Source organism: Lampris incognitus, chromosome 5, assembly GCF_029633865.1.
Source record: "Lampris incognitus isolate fLamInc1 chromosome 5, fLamInc1.hap2, whole genome shotgun sequence".
Classification (NCBI taxonomy): Eukaryota; Metazoa; Chordata; class Actinopteri; order Lampriformes; family Lampridae; genus Lampris; species Lampris incognitus.
This window is the reverse complement of record NC_079215.1, coordinates 64949611-64970084: the sequence shown is the minus strand read 5'-3', so window position 1 is coordinate 64970084 and position 20474 is coordinate 64949611. Positions and strand designations below refer to the sequence as shown.

General features: G+C 45.8%; 1 protein-coding gene across 1 annotated transcript in view; it reads left to right on the top strand.

The window, feature by feature from the left end:
* Positions 1-20474, top strand: part of LOC130113077 (teneurin-3-like) — a 380798-nt gene that overhangs the window by 12756 nt on the left and 347568 nt on the right. Inside the window, exon 4 of the mRNA XM_056280588.1 lies at positions 19202-19489. Coding sequence (XP_056136563.1) covers positions 19202-19489 — 288 coding nt within the window. The remainder of the gene's footprint in view (positions 1-19201; positions 19490-20474) is intronic.

The following is a 20474-nucleotide window of genomic DNA, read 5'->3' as shown; positions in this document are numbered from 1 at the left end:
TGCATTATTTCAATTTATTGACTTACATGATAAGTCAGTTTCATTTGTGTAACCCATTATCACAAATTACAAATGTGTCTCAGGGGGCTTTTACAGCAGCACAACATGAGCTTAATCATGTCCTCCCTTCCCTCGCCCTCTTTCGCCCCATATTTGTGCAGATTGTCCCGTCGGGCTCTGGACTGGAGGTCGTCACACTTGGCCGATAGTTTTGCTTCCCTCTGAAGTAAATAGCGGATGACTCGCTTCATGCCTTATCCGCCGTGTCCCTCGCTCTCTCTTCAACAGTGGCTACTTGCTGTTCCAGTTTCGTCGTGCGCTCCGTCCGGCGAATCACGGAGGGTGGATTCCAGCCCTACATAAGGCGGCCTTCACGTCTCGAGAGGCCTCCGCGTGTCCCTAGGTTGCGAAGTTCTGTACGCACGACCGCCATGTTGTGGTCTTCAGTGCGTGCTTCTCCCGTGTGTGCCGGCTCATCCGTGTGGTCTCGTTTATCTTTTTTGGTGGTCGTTTTCCCTCTCTTTTCTGCGTCTTTTCTAACAGTTGGACGTTGCAGTTTTTAGCTGTAAACAGTTTGTGTCAGTTATTTAGAATTAAGTAGTGAGTCGGCGAGTGTTTAGGGGTTTCTCCCCGCGGCAGGAGGATCAAGCTGCTCCTCCTGTCATGACGTCACCGGGAGTCCCACATCCTGTCCTGAGACCCTCACATCGGATAAGGAACACCTCCTCAAAAGAAAAAAACCCTTTAACAGGGAGGGGAAAAAAAACGGGAAGAAACCTCAGGGAGAGCAACAGAGGAGGATCTCTCTTCCAAGATGCACAACGTGCAATTTACACAATACAACATTTGAAAGAGGATAACACAGTTATAGTGGAATTATAAGATATGTGAAGAATATGATGAGGAGGACGCCACCGGAACAGCCCAGGACACAAGCCACGCCACCACCATCACCACGGAGACAAAACAAAACACAATAGTCTCACATCTGAGTGACAAGGATATAACACTGAAACAGGATAACAAAATTATATGGATTTATAAGATATATAAAAAGACAATGTGATGGGTGGGATGCCAAGCAGTGTCCAGGTGGTGACCACCATCACCATGGAGACCAGGGAGGAGGACAACCTGCACATGCACACCGGAGACTCACACACACAGCAGAAGAGAAAGGAGAAGACGTCATCCAGAGGGAGAGAAAAGACATGTGAGAGAAGAGAACAGTTTGCAAAAGTAAATAATCTATACTCTAGAATCTATACTCTAGAATCTATGCTCTAGAATCTATACTGTAGAATCTATACGCTAGAATCTATACGCTAGAATCTCGTGGGCAGAACAGTGGTTGGTAAATTCATTGTGACTTGAACCGGCCCGCCATGCAGTGCAAGTTGTGAAGCACTCAACTTAAAGGCAACTAATTGTAGGCTAAGGCAAAAAGATGAGTTTTCAGTTGGGATTTAAAGGACTCAACACACTCTTGACTGTCTGACGGCAGCAGGCAGGTGTCTAATCTAGTGGGGCCAGAGAAAACAGCATGGAAGGCATTTCAGGATGTTAAGAATTTTCTTGCCAATTACAGAGCACCGAACTACACCGAGCTGCTTGACAACATGCTTAAAGCATACCAAACCATGAAGGGCAACATGTCATTGAAAATTCATATTCTGCATTCACACTTGGGACTTCTTCCCTGCTGATCTTGGTGCAGTCAGTGACGAACATGGTGAAAGGTTTCACCAGGGCATTGCGACCATGGAAAAGAGGTATCCGGGCAACTGGAATCCATCAGTGCTGGCTGACTATTGTTGGACACTGACACGAGAGGCACCAGATGCCGAGAATCAGCTGCAAAACATTGTAAGCTCAGTTGAACTAACACAATGTGTCAGCATCGTTATCCACTTAAACATGTTAAATTCAACAGAAGTTGTTTTATTGTTTCTCCAAAGTCCTACGTGATACAGCCAATGTGAAATTATTGTTGTGGTCAGCTTGACATCGTCTATCATGATCTCTCATTTTTTCAGGAAGCAAAACGTTTGAAAAAATGTGTTGTCCAGTGAATCAGGTAGCCATTGCACAGACCTAATTTCCCCCGTATCAGAAGATAATTTCACATTAGCATTGACCCTAAGAAGTAATAAAATAACACTCTAAAATTGTGTACTGTCCATCATCACCTCATAAAACGGTAATGTCAATATAATAAGTGCAGAGGTACACTGCAAAAAAGACGAGCGTATCAAGTTATTTTATCTTTTTTAAGTCTTGTAATGATTATTTCAAGATATTGCTAGCATTATTTTCTTGTCACGTTGGCAGATATGATTGCTTGTTTCAAGAAAACATACTTGCTTGATGATTACAAGACCTGTTACAAGGAAAATTTCACTAAGCAGGGAAGAAATCAGAAAACAAAACTTGATTTGAGATTATCTTTTTCGAGTCTTAAAACAAGTCCTATTGACAAGCTTGTCTTTTTTTTTTGTAGTGTCGTAATAGTGCCCATCAATACTAGATTAAGAAATAATATGGCTAAGAAAAGTTTCGTTCACACAGGTCCAGACACACCGGGAGTAGAAATTAAAATCCAGGAAGTGGAGAGTAAAATCCAACGATTGGCTTTCTTTGAGGTAGAACTGGTCAGAGTTTTTTTTTTCATATTATATTTATTACAAATGTCACTGAGCACAAAATAATGCCCTTAGATCAATGTAAACTCAGAACAATCATGATTTAAATGGTAATTAATTAGTTACACCAATCAGCCAAACCATTAAAGCCACTGACAGGCAAGTGAATTACATTGGTTATCTCATTGCAGTGGCACCTGTCAAGGGGTGGGATATATGAGGCAGCTGGGGAACAGTCAGTTCTTGAAGTTGTTGTGTTGAAAGCAGGAAAATTGGGTTAAGTGTAAGGATCTGAGCGACTTTGACAGGGGCCAAATTGTGATGGCTAGACGACTGGGTCAGAGCATCTCCAAAACGGCAGGTCTCGTGGGGTGTTCCCGGTATGCAGGGGTCAGTGCCTATCAAAAGTGGTCCAAGGAAGGACAACTGGTGAACTGGCGACAAGGTCATGGGCGCCCAAGGCTCATTGATGCATGTAGGGGACGAAGGCTAGCCCCGTCTGGTCCGATCCCACAGAAGAGCTACTGTAGCTCAAATTACTGAAAAAGTTAATGCTGGCTATGACAGGTTTCAGGACACACACAGTGCATCGCAGCTTTCTGCATATGGGGCTGCATAGCCGCAGACTGATGAGAGTGCCCATGATGACCCCTGTCCACCACCAAAAGCACCTACAATGGGCCCTTGAGCATCAGAATTGGACCATGGAGCGATGGAAGAAGGTGGCCTGGTCTGATGAATCACGTTTTCTTTTACATCATGTGGATGTGCATGCGCATTGTTTACCTAGGGAAGAGATGGCACCGGGATGCACTATGGGAAGAAGGCCAGCCGGTAGAGGAAGTGTGATGCTCTGGGCAATGTTCTGCTGGGAAACTGGGTCCTGGCATTTATGTGAATGTTACTTTTACACGTACCGCCTACCTAAACATCGTTGCAGACCAGGTACACTCCTTCATGGCAACAGTATTCACTGATGGCAGTGGCCTCTTTCAGCAGGATATTGTCAAGTCAAGTCAATTTTATTTGTATAATCCAATATCAGAAATTAAAAATTTGCCTCGAGTCTTTACAGCAACACAATATTTTGTCATTAGACCCTGGCATCGGATAAGGAACAACTCTCCTGCCACACTGCAAAAATTGTTCAAGAATGGTTGGAGGAGCATGACAAAGAGCTCCCTTGGCCTCCAAATTCCCCAGATCTCAATCTGATGGAGCTTCTGTGGGATGTGCTGGAAAAACAAGTCCGATCCATGGAGGCCCCACCTCGCAACTTACAGGACTTGAAAGATCTGCCGCTAACCCCTTGGTGCCAGATACCAGAGGACACCTTCAGAGGTCTTGTGGAGTCCATACCTCGACAGGTCAGAGCTGCTTTGGTGGCACGAAGGGGGCGTACACAATATTAGGCAGGTGGTTTTAATGTTTTGGCTGATCAGTGTAGTTCTTCCAAGACTGACAAGACATCTGTAATGAACTGGTGGATATTTCTTTACATTTGATGTTTTTCAATCTTGAGTATTTCGCATTTGACAGTTGGGATACATTGCTATGTTGGAGGACAGGTTGAGGACCTTCTCCAAATATTCCTGATGCCCAAAACAGACAGATGAACAGATAATGGATTGGCAATGGGAAGGGCAAGCAAATGGTTAGCAAGATGGGTTTTTTTTGGGTTGAACGGGTGATGATAATTAGATGGAGCAAAGGATTCTCAACATCTGATCCCTTTAAATCTTGCCCCCAAAATAGAAAAATAAATGGAGTTAACCTGGTGAAACTCCAAAGGACATGAGCTTAATTACAGCGCCAACTCATTGTTCTTCAGCTCCAATTAACGCAGCGTCAATATTTGAGAAAGGAAAAAAATCATAATTGCTCAATTATCTTATCGCCTTCATTTTCTTTGTGGGCCTAATTCGGGCTCATTTAAAATTAATATAAGTTTTAATTGAACCATGGCGCTTGCTCTCTATTGTTGTGCCGTTAATTAATGAAGTTCTGCTGTTCCTCCCACCATTTCCTCCTTTCTCTGGTGGAACGTGGAGGTGGCAGTGCAGGTTTAGATTTCACAGACGATTTTGTTTGACTTCTTTTCCTTCAAATCTCAAAGAGTTCTCCGACTTACAAGTATTATTTCAGCCTGATTTCGTTCCTCTTTTATCCGTCAGCGGTTGATGAAATCCCGGTGAATTATTCAAGTTTTAGAATTTAATATTAAAATTGAGAAGAAACGTTTCTGAATATACAATGACCTCATCAAAATGCTTCCCTCCGTTTCGTGTTTGAATATATTCAGGAGGTGATTTTAATTGGAAAATGGTTGGGGGGGAAACTGTCTTCAACACAAATTATTTCGTTTTATTTCTGGGGGAACAATTACACGGGACAAGAGTAAAATTAAAAATTGAAAGCTGGAAAAAAATCAATGTGCAAAGGTATCTGTCCACCAAATAACCTTCTACTAAACTTTATCTTTAGTCTTTGAATTTGGTTACGGGACCTTTGCTGCATGTCTTCCCTTTCAGGAATCGGCAACAATTTATTGTCATTTCTATCATGTACTTGCATACACAAAATAAACGAAATGTTGCTTCACCCAGCCCATAGCAGTGCAACACAAACGATAGAAACACATCCAACATTTCCAAAAACGACACCACTAAAAACATACAAAAACAGGGAGAACAAAGGAGAAAACCAAAAACACAACACAAACGGATAACAACGCAGTCCACTCAGTGCAACACAATCCAAAAATTCACTGTCAAGAGAACGAACGCCAGCCAGGATGACTGTCGGAACTGCCGGTCTGCATGGGCTAGCAGTTAGCTTAGCCTGCCCCGCTTCCGCGTCCCGTCAGACCGCCCTCGGTGCTTCCTTGTCGGGCGCAGCTCCAGGCACCGGACGGGCCACCAAATAACCTTCCACTAAACTATATATTGAGTCTTTGAGTTTGATTACGGGGCCTTTGCTGCACATCTTCCCTGTCTCCGTTTCCAGACTGGCCTGGTAAATAAAGACTAAAATGAAAACGAATAAATAATTAATACTGGCATTCTGTTTGGTGCCATTGCTTTTTAAATGTCAGTGTTGTACTTTGTCACTTTTTCATGCCAAAGTCTGAAATGAACATCGCTGCCCCCTGCAGTCTTGGCTGCTTCTACTATGTTGTATGGACTTAGTCTCGCGATACCAGACAATTGGAGATCTCCACCGACCAGTGTCTGGGGACTTCTTAGTGCAAGATACAACGGCAGCGAGAACAGCCACTTACAAACCTACAGCTACTGCTTTGGAAATCCAGGACACGCATTTCCAGGAATGATGCCCCCCCCCCCCCATCCTCCTCCGTACTGAAACAAGCTGGAGATATAGCGAGTCCCTTTGTAACACGGAGGGCTTTTTAAAACATGGAAAATGGATGTCCGTAGCAACGTTAGATTATTTGATTGTATTTGTTTTTAACCGATGAATGTTTTGCCTCAAACACGGCAAACATCAACAAACTTTGAAGGAGTTTTCCTGGTTTACTGCGGCTGAGCCATCCCATCATGCAGTGTTTACAAGCACATCACCGCCCCAACACAAAGGGCCGCTCTAAAGACTTTGGATTGGTTCTGCAATGCAGGTTTTTTTCAACTCTGCTTGTTTCCACCCAGTTTTTGCAATGGAAGCTGGGAGATTGTCCTCAGTCTCTAGTTGAGTGAAGCATTTAAGGACTGACTAGTGAGTCTAGTATGGACTTAAATACGATAGATGGGTGGATGGAATCAGAAACACTGTCATTTCATTTCATGCACTTGCGTACATGAAATGAAACAAAACATTGTTTCCCCCAGCCCACAGCAGTGCAACACAAACACAAAAACACATATCCAAACACTACAACAACACATATATCCAAACCAACACATATATCTAAACTAAACCAAAAAAAGTCACTGTCCAGGAGAACGAATGCCAGCCAGGATGACTGTCAGAACTGCCGGTCTGCATGGGCTAGCAGTTAGCTTAGCCCGCCCTGTTTCTGTGTCCTGTCAGACCGCCCCCGGTGTTTCCTCCTTGGGCGTAGCTCAGGTAGGGCCGTGGTCCCTGGACCCAGTGTACGCAGCAGACCAGTTCCCCCACCCAGACACCTTCGACACACCTCCCCGCACTTCACACGACGACACCAAAAACACAGTCAATGAGAGGCGAGGCCGCTGCCGGACCGTCCTCAGTGTTATCTGAACTGCCGGTCTGCATGGGCTAGCAGTTAGCTTAGCCTGCCCCACTTCCGCGTCCCGTCCGACCACCCTTGGTGTTTCGTCTTTGGGCGCAGCTCCGGTCAGGGCCGTGGTCCTTGGGCCCACAGGACGCAGCAGACCAAGCTCCCTCAGCCGACCCAACGCCAGCTCTCCCAGCCAGACACCTTCGACACACTTCCCCAGACTCCACACAACAACACTAAAAACACAGTCAAGGTGAGGCAGGGCCACCGCCAGACCGCCCTCTGTGTTATCTGAACTGCCGGTCTGCATGGGCCAGCAGTTAACTTAGCGCCGCTTCCGCGTCCCGTCAGACCGCCCTCGGTGTTTCCTCTTTGTGCACAGCTCCAGGCAGGGCCGTGGTCCCTGGGCCCACAGGACACAGCAGACCAAGCTCTTCCAGCCGATCCAGTGCCAGCTCTCCCAGCCATCAAACGAAGACAAACTTGGACGCAGACGTGGACAAAGACACTGCATGGACAGTACTGGGGGAGGCCGCCGCAAATGTGAATTCGCGCCGCCATCTTCCCACACCGGTACTGGGTGAGGCCACTGTAAACGTGAATTTGCGGCGCCATCTTCCCACACCGGAATAGACAGACAGACAGACAGACAGACAGATATTAAAACGAGGACGGACCTAATCAAAAACTGGTGGATATAGTCCTGAAGTGTGCAGATATGTAAATCTCATCCATGTTACCTTCATGCTAAATATCAAAGAGTATTGACAGAGACGGTTCACTTCCATGAGTTGTAATTGAGACGGCACCCGGTACTGTGAGATGGAGTCGTGGAACCTGGGATAGTGTATTGCGTGCGTGCATGTGTGTGCACGTATTGTGTGGCGCGTGCACGCCACCTCCTCTACGAGTCACTCCTGGAGGGTAATATTTACCATCCCATTACCATGAGGATCAGAGCAGCTATTCTCGGGCCGTGGTGATGTCATGCTTGGTGGATCACAATCACTTTACATTAAAGTGTGACGCTCACAGTGAGCCCATATGGTGCAGAGCTGGGAAAAAGATATTAGAAAAAAGAAATAAAACGGAAAGCAAGAAATATTAGTACTACATTGTAATTACCGTAAATATGAGAACTTCTAATTTGATTGCAATCCCCAAAACTTAACAATACTTTTGTTTTATTACAATATTATGAATATTTTTGATAAAGGAAGCATGCTATTTTGATCATAGATGCATTATTATTATTATTATTATTGTTGTTGTTATATGTGGCAATAATAATAGGAGCATAGCACATTATCTTTTGAAGCCCACATCAACAATGTTACTCGATCTGCACACTTCCACCTACGCAATATTAATCGTCTTCGGCCATCACTTACACCTAAAAGCACAGCCATACTCACTCACACCCTGGTTACATCCCGTATTGACTACTGTAATTCTATCCTCTTTGGTCTTCCCCTCAAGTGTCCTCATAAGCTTCACTTGGTCCAGAATTCATCTGCCCGTATCATTACCAGAACTCCTTCCATAGATCATATCACTCCTGTTCTTTAGCAACTCCATTGGCTTCCTGTTATATACCATATTGACTTCAAGATCCTGCTTCTCACCTTTAAGGCCTTTAATAACCCAGCTCCTTCATATCTTTCCGAACTCCTTCATATCCACATGCCCTCCCGCACTCTCACATCCTCTTCTGCTCTCCAACTCACTACACCATCGGCCCGCTGGACTACCATGGGGTCTAGAGCCTTCAGCCGTTCTGCCCCCCGCCTATGGAACTCTCTCCCACAAGACCTCCACAACACTGACTCTCTTTCAACCTTCACATCCCATCTCAAAACGCACCTTTTCACGCTGGCGTATTCAGTCTGATCCACGCTTCACTGAGTTTTGTGCAGATGATGATTTCATACTTATCTGTTGTGTTAACTTTTTATTGTGTACCTGCTGTGTTTTGATTTTATGCTGTCTGATACAGTGTTTTTTTTGGGTTTTTTTTTTTGTTTTTTTAAGGATGTTCTGTAAGGTGTGCTTGAGTGTTTTGAAAGGTGCCCACAAATAAAATGCATTATTATTATTTTATTATTATTATTATAGTAGTCTATTGATAGATAGATAGATAGATAGATAGATAGATAGATAGATAGATAGATAGATAGATAGATAGATAGATAGATATAAACATGAATGTACTTTAAACTCTGATTATGCCACCGTGTTTCCGGTGCTTGTTGATTGTTATTTGTTTAATTATATGTGTGGTGCATTTTGCTGTCTTCATGGTCGGCGAAGCAAAATCCACCTGAAATCAGTTTTCCTGCTGTGGGATGTTTGCCACACTGGGAAAGTACTGTAAATGTAGGCTGCATGTACTCCCTGGCATATAATTCAGCTGAGAGGCCGTTTGCCCCGACCTGTTTTTCTTAGCCGTCGACAAAGCAAACTAATTGGAGCAGGGTGTTCTATTTATTATTTTTTTTGGCTTTTGAAATATGGTGTTTGTTACATGTATTTTTCTACCTCACCTTCACTGCGGTGAAACATCCGTGGTGTAATCATTATGACCGTATCAATACTGTGTTTATCACATACCCAGCATGGAGCTGGTGCTGCTGTACAATAGCACGGGCAGTTGATGTGTAGCAGATTTTGCAGATCTTATCCTGCTGTTCTTCCTGAAATAAGAAAGTGCTCTCTTGCATTGGTGATGTTTGATTTCACAGTCTGCACACATGTGGTTGCTGTCAAGTGAAAACCTCTCGACTCACGCTAAGACTATTTCTGGATCATTCCTGAAAATTGGATTTCCACACGGTTCTTTTGCGGACGGAGCAAACGTCCTAACCATCAGTGCAACAGAACGACATTAATTTCCACTTCTGGTGTGGGAAGATGGCGGCGCGAATTCACATTTGCGGCGGCCTCACCCGGTTCTGTCCATGCAGTGTCTTTGTCCACGTCTGCGTCCAAGTTTTGTCTTCGATTGATGGCTGGGAGAGCTGTGCTGGATCAGCTTGGAGAGCGGGGCAGGCTAAGCTAACTGCTAGCCCGTGCAAACCGGCAGTTCTGATAACACTGAGGGCGGTCTGGCGGCAGCCTCGCCTGGCGTTGACTGTGGTGTTTTTGGTGCCGTCGTGAGGAGTGCGGGGAGGTGTGTCGTGGGTGTCTGGCTGGGAGAGCTGGTGCTGGACTGGCTGGGAGAGCCTGGTCTGCTGTGTCCGGTGGGCCCGGGGACCACGGCCCTGCCTCGAGCTGCACCAGAGGAGGAAACCACGAGGGCGGTCTGACAGGACACGGAAGCGGGGTGGGCTAAGCTAACTGCTAGCCCATGCAGACTGGCAGGTCCAACAGTCACCCTGGCTGGCGTTCGTTCCCTTGGACAGTGATTTTTTGTAGTCTGGATATGTGTGTTAGTTTGGGTATGTGTGCTCTTGTAGTGTTTGGGTGTGTTGTTGTCTTTGTGTCGTACTGCTGTGGGCTGGGGGAAACGGCATTTTGTTTCATTTCATTTACACAAGTGCATGAAGTGAAATGACAGGGTGCTCCTGATTCCTGATTTCCTGTTGTGTGACATAAGAAGCCTGCAAGTCAGAATCGGTCAGTCGACGTTGTTGTTCCTCGTCGTTTCAAAGCCAGCGCGGCTGAAGGTACGAGGTTTCCAGCTGACAGCTGAGTTCTGATGACCTCATGATGGAATGCTTTGACCTGACTTGTTTGTGTGTGGAACTAACATGAGGACTTGGTTAGGAGGGTATTTTGTTTTTTATTTATTTATTTAGTTTGTGAGCTCTTTTCACTTCCTTATAAAGTCAGAATATTTTCTCAAACATGGAGAACTTGGGACATATCGTTAATTATAGGGGGGTTTTTTCTCCCATATTTGCATGGTCTGTGTGTTTTTATAGGTGTGTGTGTGTGTGCGTGTGAGAGAGAGAGAGTGACTTTCTGAAGTGCAGTATTGGCTTGGAAGCCTCATGATTTCACCGACCAGATTAACCACCCGCGCACGTCTCACAACAGCGTTGGAAGGGTGGGTTTTCCATCACTCGTTTGTCCTTTAGTTCCCCACACATACCTGAAAATATGCAGAGAAATGAAGCTATGTCCGGCAGGAGATTGCTTTCTGTTGTTAAAAAAATACAAGTAGCCGTGTGTACGTGCAGTACATGCTCAGACTGCCATTAACGAAAAATTGCACACTGCCCGTCGTACAACACACCAGTAGTCATCTTAACATGTGCAGCAAGAGTAAGGGCCCTGACACACCAGGGGTCGTCGGCCAGTGTCGGGCCGTCGGTGAGCGTCTGTGACCCTAGTTTTTGCGGTGTGTCCCGCACCGTCGGCACTAGTCGGGCCCCTGTCGGCAGGTTTTCGGCTGATTCAGCGTGTTGAATGGGCGGAGCCCGTCGGTGAGAGAGATCGCTCTGATTGGCTGTTCAGTGCAGAACGTACGTGCTAGTTGGCCGTCGGCTGTAGTCTTTGCGGTGTGTTCAAGTGCTGCTTTTTGGCCCAGACGGCAGGCGACGTGAGGCGACGCAACAGTCGGCCTTCGTCGCCGCTAGTCAGTTTGGTGTGTCTGGGCCCTAAAGCAGCCTCATCAAAAGAGTCATAAAGTGTACATATGTACAGTGAAATTGAAAGCGGTGTTACAGGGATTAGCCTCTGGTTAGCTTGCCATGTAGGGCTTTGATGGACCGGGGGACAAAGGAGTTCTTTAAGTGGCTGTGCCTGCACTTAGGGGACTCTGAAGTGTCTGCATGAGGGATGAAGCTGGTACTCGGGGTGGAGGTCTGAAATACTTTTTTTGGGCCTGTCTGTTGATCGTTTCATCAAAGGAAAGCCTGGAGTGTGGGATGCTGCCTGACTGCCATGATTTTCATGGATCTCTGTGTTATGCCGGGTAATCTGGGCTTGCAGCTGTACACTGAGCTTGCCCAACCAGGCTGAGATGCCATACCGTGGGATGCTCTCAGCTGCGGCGTGGTAGAAGAGGAGCAACGCCTACTGGATGACACCAAAGACCCTCAGCCTACAAAGGAAGTTTAGCAACTGTTGGACTCTAGTGCAGACATTTTCTATCTTAACACTCCTTGTCAGTTTGTTGTGGGTGCGTATGCCCAGGTAGTCTCTGTAAGAGTCTCCCTGGGCTATGATCAGGTCACGGATAACCACTGGTGAGTGGCCTCCAGTGGATCTGTTTTCTTAATGTTGGGGGTGAGGAGGTGTTTGTCGCACCACCGGACAAAGTTCTGAATCTCATGTTTGTATACAACTGTATCTGAGTGTCGGACATGAGACCCAGTATAGCCGTGCCATCAGAAAACTTCATCATGTAATTGTTAGCAGTGCTGCATGGGCATTCGTCGGTGTACAGTACTTTAATTGTGTTTTCATAATTACAGGAAACTATTAAGTATTCAGTCTTATTCATCTCGTCCTGAGCTAACACCTGTTGGTCTTACTGCCAACCCATTGAGTGATACCACGACTGCTACACATGAAGTTAGCAAACGGTATACTCTTAGGCATAGGCAAACTGGTTTCCCATTACCACAGAGTTACAAATGCCTTGCATTCATATTCTTCTCTGTTTGTTGTTTGTCTTGTTGGTTTGTGGCAGTTTGAGGTTATGATGAGTCATTCGTGAGTTGATTTTGTGTACAGCGAGTCTGAGGCCAGAACAAAAACTTGGCTACGACACCAGAAGTGGCATCAGCTTAGGACATGAATATAAAACTGGTGAAAAATGAGAAGCCAAATGTGTCAAAGACCCTTATACCATTTACCCCAAAAGCACTGCTGGCTGCGTCCTCAAGAAACCTCCTATAATCACGTGTTTCATCACATTTGACCACCCTTAATATCTCAATTGCAAAATCCGGGAAAAAGGAGTTCCTTTGGTAGCTTTCTATCGGTCACCTTAGCCCAGTTCAAGCATATCTTGTATATGCAGGCTTCCCTTGCTCTATTACCCTCCTTCTGACTATTGCAGGCCACGGTCTCGGACTCTTCTGATACTCTTCTATGGCTGGCATTGACCGGTGCTAGAGCTGGTGTGAAGCCTGTTGCTTGGGTTGAGAGCCCAGTAGCTGTGGAGAATGGTTTATCCAATGTGCGTGAAGCTGATTTGATGGTGCCGAGCATCACCACTGCAGTGGGAGTCGTAGAACCGTATGTTGTCATTCCATCGGTGCCAGCCCCAGCCCAGCCGGGTGCTGACTGGGCTTGAATGGGAGCCAGATCCAAGGCCTCAGTTTTTACCTCCACACCTTATCAGACCAACCTCTGGTCACAACCATCCTGGCCTGAGTTGGTTAGTGGTGGCAGGAGCTGCTCAGACACAGCGGTATCACAACCTCGCCTGGATCTGTCAAACCGCTATGCAGTTCTGCCCATTGAGGCTGCAGCCCACCCACCAGATGCTGGTGTGGCCCCGCTTTTTCAGGACCTAGATGCAACACCTTCAGATACTGCTGTCTCCCCTCTACCACCTGCGAACATTGCTCGGAAGATTTGCCAGCCCAGCACAGGAAAACAGATCAAACAACCCCTTCCAGCAGTCAAGTCCTCCTCCTCCTCCTCTCACTGCAGGTTGTTGAAGGATGCTATGATCAGGAGAGGCTCTGGAGGTCTCATTTGTCTGGAGACAGCAGGAAACCCCTATGCTAAGAACAACGTTGGCCCTAACTGCAGCAGTCCTGGGCTACAACCATCCATCCACAGTCTGTGAATTCGGTGCACGCTGTGGATGCTGAACGTGCTCTGTACTGTCCTGGCAGAGTCCAGCCTGCACCCCCTCAGCTACTTTTCTCCCCCTAAGCACTGTCAGTGATTCCATAACTAGGAATATGCTTTTCTTTAATGCAATCACACGCTGTTTCCCTAGTGCCACAGCCTCTTGACATTTTCAAAAAGCTCCAGTGTTTACTGCCATCACTCTCTTCCTCCATTAGAAGAATAATTGTTCACGTGGGAGCAAATAATGCAGCTCTTCAACAGTCTGAGTTGACCAAATCTGATTTTAACCTTTTTAGTTTCCTAAAGTATTGTGGAAAGTTTTATTTTATTATTATTATTATTGTTGTTTTAATCTTAGGTCCCATTCCCACAATAGACCGCAGTACTGGTCATTTCAGCAGACCTCTTAGCCTTCCCAACTGGCATCAGTCTGCTTGTAGTGCTCAGAATGTGGGTTTTATTGATGATTTAAATCTATTTTGGTTGACTGGTTGACTCTAAGAGGGATGGATTACACCCAAACGAACTGGGCTCACGTATGCTAGCCACTAACATACAGAATGTGTTGCAGTCCACTCCACGTGACTATTTACGCTCCACGCGCACCCCAGAATCTCCCTCTTCTTTTCCAGTTTCATCTCATTTCCAGCGCTAGCCTCCCCTACTTTCTTCCCCTGGCACTAACGCCTTCACTGGTTCATCTCCCTATTCAGACCGTGGTGAGATGTTCCACTGTGCATGGTGGATCAGACTCTTAGTACCTGCACCCTTTGGCTTGGGCTACTGCTGTTGCTAGCAATGGGTCTGTGCCCTTCAGATTAGCACTGAAAAATTCTCACTCCATTGCGAATAAATCCTTCATATTGAACGCTTTAATCATCTGAAAATGCTTGGCTTTCCTGTTTCTGACTGAGACTTGGCAGGGGAACATGGACTATAAACCCCTACTCGAACTGTGCCCACTGGATTGTACATGTATTAGCACTCTCTGGACCTTGGGTTAGGTTGGAGGACTTGCCGTGGTTTTCAGGGACTGCTTTGCAAGTCATATGTTTAGCACTGAGGCTTTCTCCTCATTTCAACTGCAGATGACCAAACTTGGTTGTTCAAATATGTTTTATTGAAATTTTAATTTACCGACCTCTTGGTTCCAGTAGTTATTTTATATCTGAATTCAGTGATTTCTTTTTTTTTAAAATCCTCCATCATTAGGTTGGACAGAGTTATTATGGTTGGTGATTTTAATATTCATGTTGATGACATTTCTTGTAGCTTTGCTACTGATTTTCTAAATGTCACCGAGTCCTTTAATTTTATTCAACACGTGTCTGGTCCCACATACATTAGGGTTCATACTTTGAACCTTGTTTCTACACTTGGTTTAAATGTTGATTCTATTAGCTCTGAGGCGCTCCATGATACTGACCATGAATGTTTTTTTCAACTTGTCTTTTAATTTAGATTGTCTGTCCAGTAAATGCATAAATTGCTCTTGCATCTTAAATCGCCTCTCAGCTGAGAAGTTTTCTGCAGCTTTTGACCCAAGTGCAGTGTTGTCTTCTCACACTGATGTTGATTATCTGGTCCACTCCTTTAGTACACATTGATGTGCCGTTTTGGATGAAGTGGCTCCTAGTAAAACGAGACTTGTTCCCTTTATCAATTCATCCCCCTGGTTAAAGGACACTGTTTGTCGTTTCCAGTGTAAATGTCAGAGGGTAGAGCAACTGTGGAAATACAGCAAGCTCCATCTTCACGGTCTCTATTAGAGACCTTTAAACTGATTTTCAAAACATGGTTAAGGATGCGAGGGCTTCTTACTTTGCTAGCTTGATTTTCTCCAGGAAACACAAACCTAAAGTCCTGTTTGACACCATCAACAACATTGTCACTCCTGCATCTCCTGATGTGCCAGTCTTCAGATCATGATTGCAGTAGCTTTCTCTCTTTCTTTGTGGATAGAATTAGAGATGTTAGGGCTAGCATCATCTCCTCTTCTACACCCGCTTCTGCTTATCCAACTCAGCTGTCAATTTTGGGCTTTTTCTCCTATTTCTCTGCAAGACTTCATTGATCTAATAGGAAGTATGAAACCTTCCTCAGTCCCTGTAGATATTTTACCAACTTCCCTGCTTAAAAATGTATTTGGTTCTATTGCCTGGTCTGTGTTATAAATAGCTCCCTGCAATCGGGTTGTGTTTCAGCTTATTTTAAAAATGCAGTTGGGGCGCCCCGGTAGTTCACCTTGTAGAGCACGTACCACATAAGGCTGAGTCCTTATCGCAGCGGCCTGGTTTTGAATCTGGCCCGGGCTCTTTGCTGCATGTTATCCCCTCTCTCTCCCCTGCCCTCCCTGTCTCTCTCTACTGTCACTATCCAATAAAGGCAGACATCCATCCATCCATCCGTTATCTGAACCTCTTAGCCTGCTCTCGGGGTCGCGGGGATGCTGGAGCCTATTCCAGCAGTCACTGGGCGGCAGGCGGGGAGACACCCTGGACAGGCCAATGCCAAAAAAAAAAATCTTAAAAAAAGGGCAATTATTCAGCCTTTAAAAAAAAAACTAACCTTGATCCATCCCCTCGCAAAAACTATAGGTCTATATCTAAGCTGCCTTTTATCTGAAAATTTTTAGAGTTTGACTCCACACAACATGTTAGATAAATTCCAATCTGGCTTCCGTCAGAAACATTCCACTGAAACGGCTCCTCTTAGAGTCTCCAATGATATAATAATGTCTTCTGAAGTGGGTGAATGCACTGTTTTGGTGCTGCTGGATCTTAGCGCAGCTTTTAATACTGTAGATTACAGCATCCTGACTGAAAGGCTTGGGCAGTGGGTGGGTGTCTCTGGGAGTGCCGTAGACTGGTTCTCCTCATATCTCTCGGATAAGAGTTTTTCTGTGTTGCTTGGTCCCTACATGTCTGAAACTGCTGCTCTTTCCTGTGGTGTGCCTCAGGGTTCTGTCTTGAGACCTGTATTATTTGCTTTGTATATGATTCCCTTAAGTCTTGTTATTAGCAAATTTAAAAGTATCTCATATCACTGTTATGCTGATGATATTCAGCTGTACATCTCTTTTAAGCCTAAGTCTGACAAACGGTCTGTTTTGCACAATTATCTGATGGACTGGATGGCCAACCACTTTTTACAGCTAAACGTAGATAAGACTGAGGTCCTTATGATTGTTTTAGTCTTATAGCCAAGGTTGCTCAGTGTATTGGGTCCCTTTATTCATCTGTACAATCTAATCTTAGAAATCTTGCTGTTATTTTTGATCAGGTTATGTACTTCAATCAACATGAAATTGTTGACCCGTCCATGTTTTTTCCATTTAAGAAAAATTGTCAAACTAAGGTTTGCTGTCACAACCTGAGCTAGAAATGATCATTCACACTTTTATATCATCCCAGCTAGACTACTGGAAATCCCTTTTCACCTGCCTCAGCAAGTCATCCCTGGACCATCTACAAATGGCCCAGAACGCTGCTGCAATGCTTTTTATCAAGTCCAGCAGGGCGACTCACATTACACCCATTTTACCTTTTTGACATTGGCTTCCTACCAAGTTTAGGATTCGTTTTGACATAGGTTCTTGTTTTGACATATAGAGCCCTGCATGGTTAGGCACCTGTTTACATCTGTGACCTGCTCCATCCCTACATCACCAGTAGGTCACTTGGGTCTTCTGATCAGGGCTTGCTGGTTGTCCCTCGCTCTCAATTGAAAACAAAAGATGATCATGCCTTTGACGTTGTGGCTCCGACACTGGAATGCTCTAGCTTTAGACATACAATCTGCGGTCTCTGTTGACGCCTTTAAAAAGCGGCTGAGGAGTCATTTATTGAAACTGGACTTTGTCTTGCCTCGTGCTGTCTGTCTAGTGTTTGTAATTATTTGTGTTTTAATGCTGAGAATTTCCAACCTCCTACTAGAAAAAGTACAATGGAACGCCACCTAAAATCGGAGTTCCTACTTGGAAACTCGGGGCAAATCCATCTACCCCGACTTCTTGGAGAAACAGTTGTCTGACCTCACACGACGATGGCAGCACCCATGGAGGTGCACAGTGTTAATGGTAAACCATCAACTAAGGCAACGTAAAGTATATTTGCCTGTATTTCATTAAATAGCAGAACCTTTTCTGCATGTAAATTGATGTTAAAATATGTTGCCCATTTTATTAGGTAGCTGGTCACGATAAATAATCTCTGAAAGTGATCTTCTCTTATTCCCCTGTTTCGTTTATATGTACAAGGAGGCTGCACTGCTGACAGTTCAATTGTCTATACACTTGCCGAAAAGACACCAGTTTGTCACAGTCCGCCATTTTTGTTGTTGTTTATGTTTGGCTTCGTGCACCTGGAATGCTTGGAGGTTGGAAATTGGGAATTTCTGACCTCTGACTTTGAATGGAACGCTTTATAAGTTTGTTAATTAGTTTCGAAGTGGCTTTTTGAGAAAAGCCCAGATTCTTGTTTTTCATTCACCTTTTTCCTATTTTTCAAAAGATGACCGCATGGATCAGCTAACGGACTAGAAAATGTAAATATGTGCATGGGTTGGTGGTTTGTAATATTGAAAACCAGTGATAAGTGTGAGTCGTGTGTGTCCATTAGTGTGATACAGTAGTGACTGTTTCTGTAGGTCCGTTGTAATACCACTAGAGGGCGCCATGCAGTCTGCTGTAAGCGATGCGTGACGTCGCATAGACTTATGGTGAGAAACTCCACCGGTGTCACTGTTCAATACAGAAGAGACAAAACACGGAAAGCCCAAACCAGCTTCCACAGAGCACATGGTGGAAAGTGACTGGGAAGACGGCCTGTATGAACCAGACCAACAGTGTCCTCTAACAAACACCTGATGGGGGCGTCCGGGTGGTGTAGCGGTCTGTTCTGTTCCCTGCCAACATGGGGATCGCCGGTTAAAATCCCCTTGTTCCCTCCGGCTTGGTCGGGCGTCCCTACAGACACAATTGGCCGTGTCTGCGGGTGGGTATGTATCCTGGTCGCTGCACTAGCGCCTCCTCTGGTCGGTCGGGGCGTCTGTTCAGGGGGAAGGGGGAACTGGGGGGAATAGCATGGTCCTCCCATGTGCTAGAATGTATGGGAGGAGGCATGTGGTAGTCTGCAGCCCTCCCCGGATCAGCAGAGGGGGTGGAGCAGAGACCAGGATGGCTCGGGAGAGTGGGGTAACTGGCCCAAGTATACAATTGGGGAGAAAAGGGGGGGGGGGGACAAAAACGAAAAAAACACCTGATGTAATGAGCTGCCACCCCGGGGCGCCCAGTCTTACTGGCCGTGTGCTGAGCCCCCGTGGCGTCAGAGTGTTTTCTCTGACACCTTCCCATAGCTCACATGGAGTCCTCCATGATGAGGACCTCCTGATTAAAACTGGCTTCCAGAGGCGGAGGTCTGAGGTGGACGAGGTCTTTACTGGCAGCCATTCACACCACATCACATTCTCTTGTCCTGACTGTATTTGTAAGAGGCCTTTACTCCTCCCTTCTCATTCGGATGTGACCACGGCCTCTCTCTCTCTCTCTCTCTCTCTCTCTCTCTCTCTCTCCGGCTCCTTCCCATAGGTCAGAATTTCAATCTCCGCCAGCTGGGCATCTGCGAGCCGCCGGCCCGCCGCGGCCTCACCTTCTGCTCCGACATGGGCCTCCCCCACCGCGGCTACTCCGTGGGCGTGGCCCAGGACCTCGACGGCGACAGCCAGGCCGTGATGTCACCGGAGCGCGCCATGCGGCCTTGGGGCCGCGGGGGTCTGGGCAAGTCGTCGGGGCGGAGCTCCTGTTTGTCGAGCCGCTCCAACTCCGTGCTGACACTGACCGACACGGAGCACGACAACAAGTCGGACAGCGACAACGGTAGGAGAGTGCTTCTAGTGTCTCCCCTTCTATTGTCTCCCCTTCTATTGTCTCCCCTTCTATTGGCTCTTCTATTGGCTCTTCTATTGGCTCTTCTATTGGCTCTTCTATTGGCTCTTCTATTCCCTGAGTTTATATTTCTTACATCCGCGCTGCCGAGACCAACACACACACACACACACACACACACACTCACACTGCTGTTGTCGTGCACTCCGGTGTTCCAGTCAGGCAACATCTGGATTGATTGATTGATTGATGGATTGATTGATTGATGGATTGATTCTGGTCATCGAAGTCTGTGCAAATGTACATGAAGAATCTCACTGTACAGATAGGAGGCCCACATCTTCAGCACCACACGGTAGTACTACTACTGGCTAATTCAACACTACACAGTAGTACTACTACTGACTACTTCAGCACTACACAGTAGTACTACTACTGACTACTTCAACACCACACAGTAGTACTACTACTGACTACTTCAGCACCACACAGTAGTACTACTACTGACTACTTCAACACCACACAGTAGTACTACTACTGGCTAATTCAACACTACACAGTAGTACTACTACTGACTACTTCAGCACCACACAGTAGTACTACTACTACTGACTACTTCAACACCACACAGTAGTACTACTACTGACTACTTCAGCACCACACAGTAGTACTGCTACTGGCTACTTCAGCATGACACAGTAGTACTACTACTGACTGCTTCATCACCACACAGTAGTACTACTACTTGCTACTTCAACACTACACAGTAGTACTACTACTGACTACTTCAGCACCACACAGTAGTACTACTACTGGCTACTTCAACACCACACAGTAGTACTACTACTGACTTACTACTGACTACTTCAGTACAACACAGTAGTACTACTACTGACTACTTCAGCACCACACAGTAGTACTACTACTGACTTACTACTGGCTACTTCAGTACAACACAGTAGTACTACTACTGACT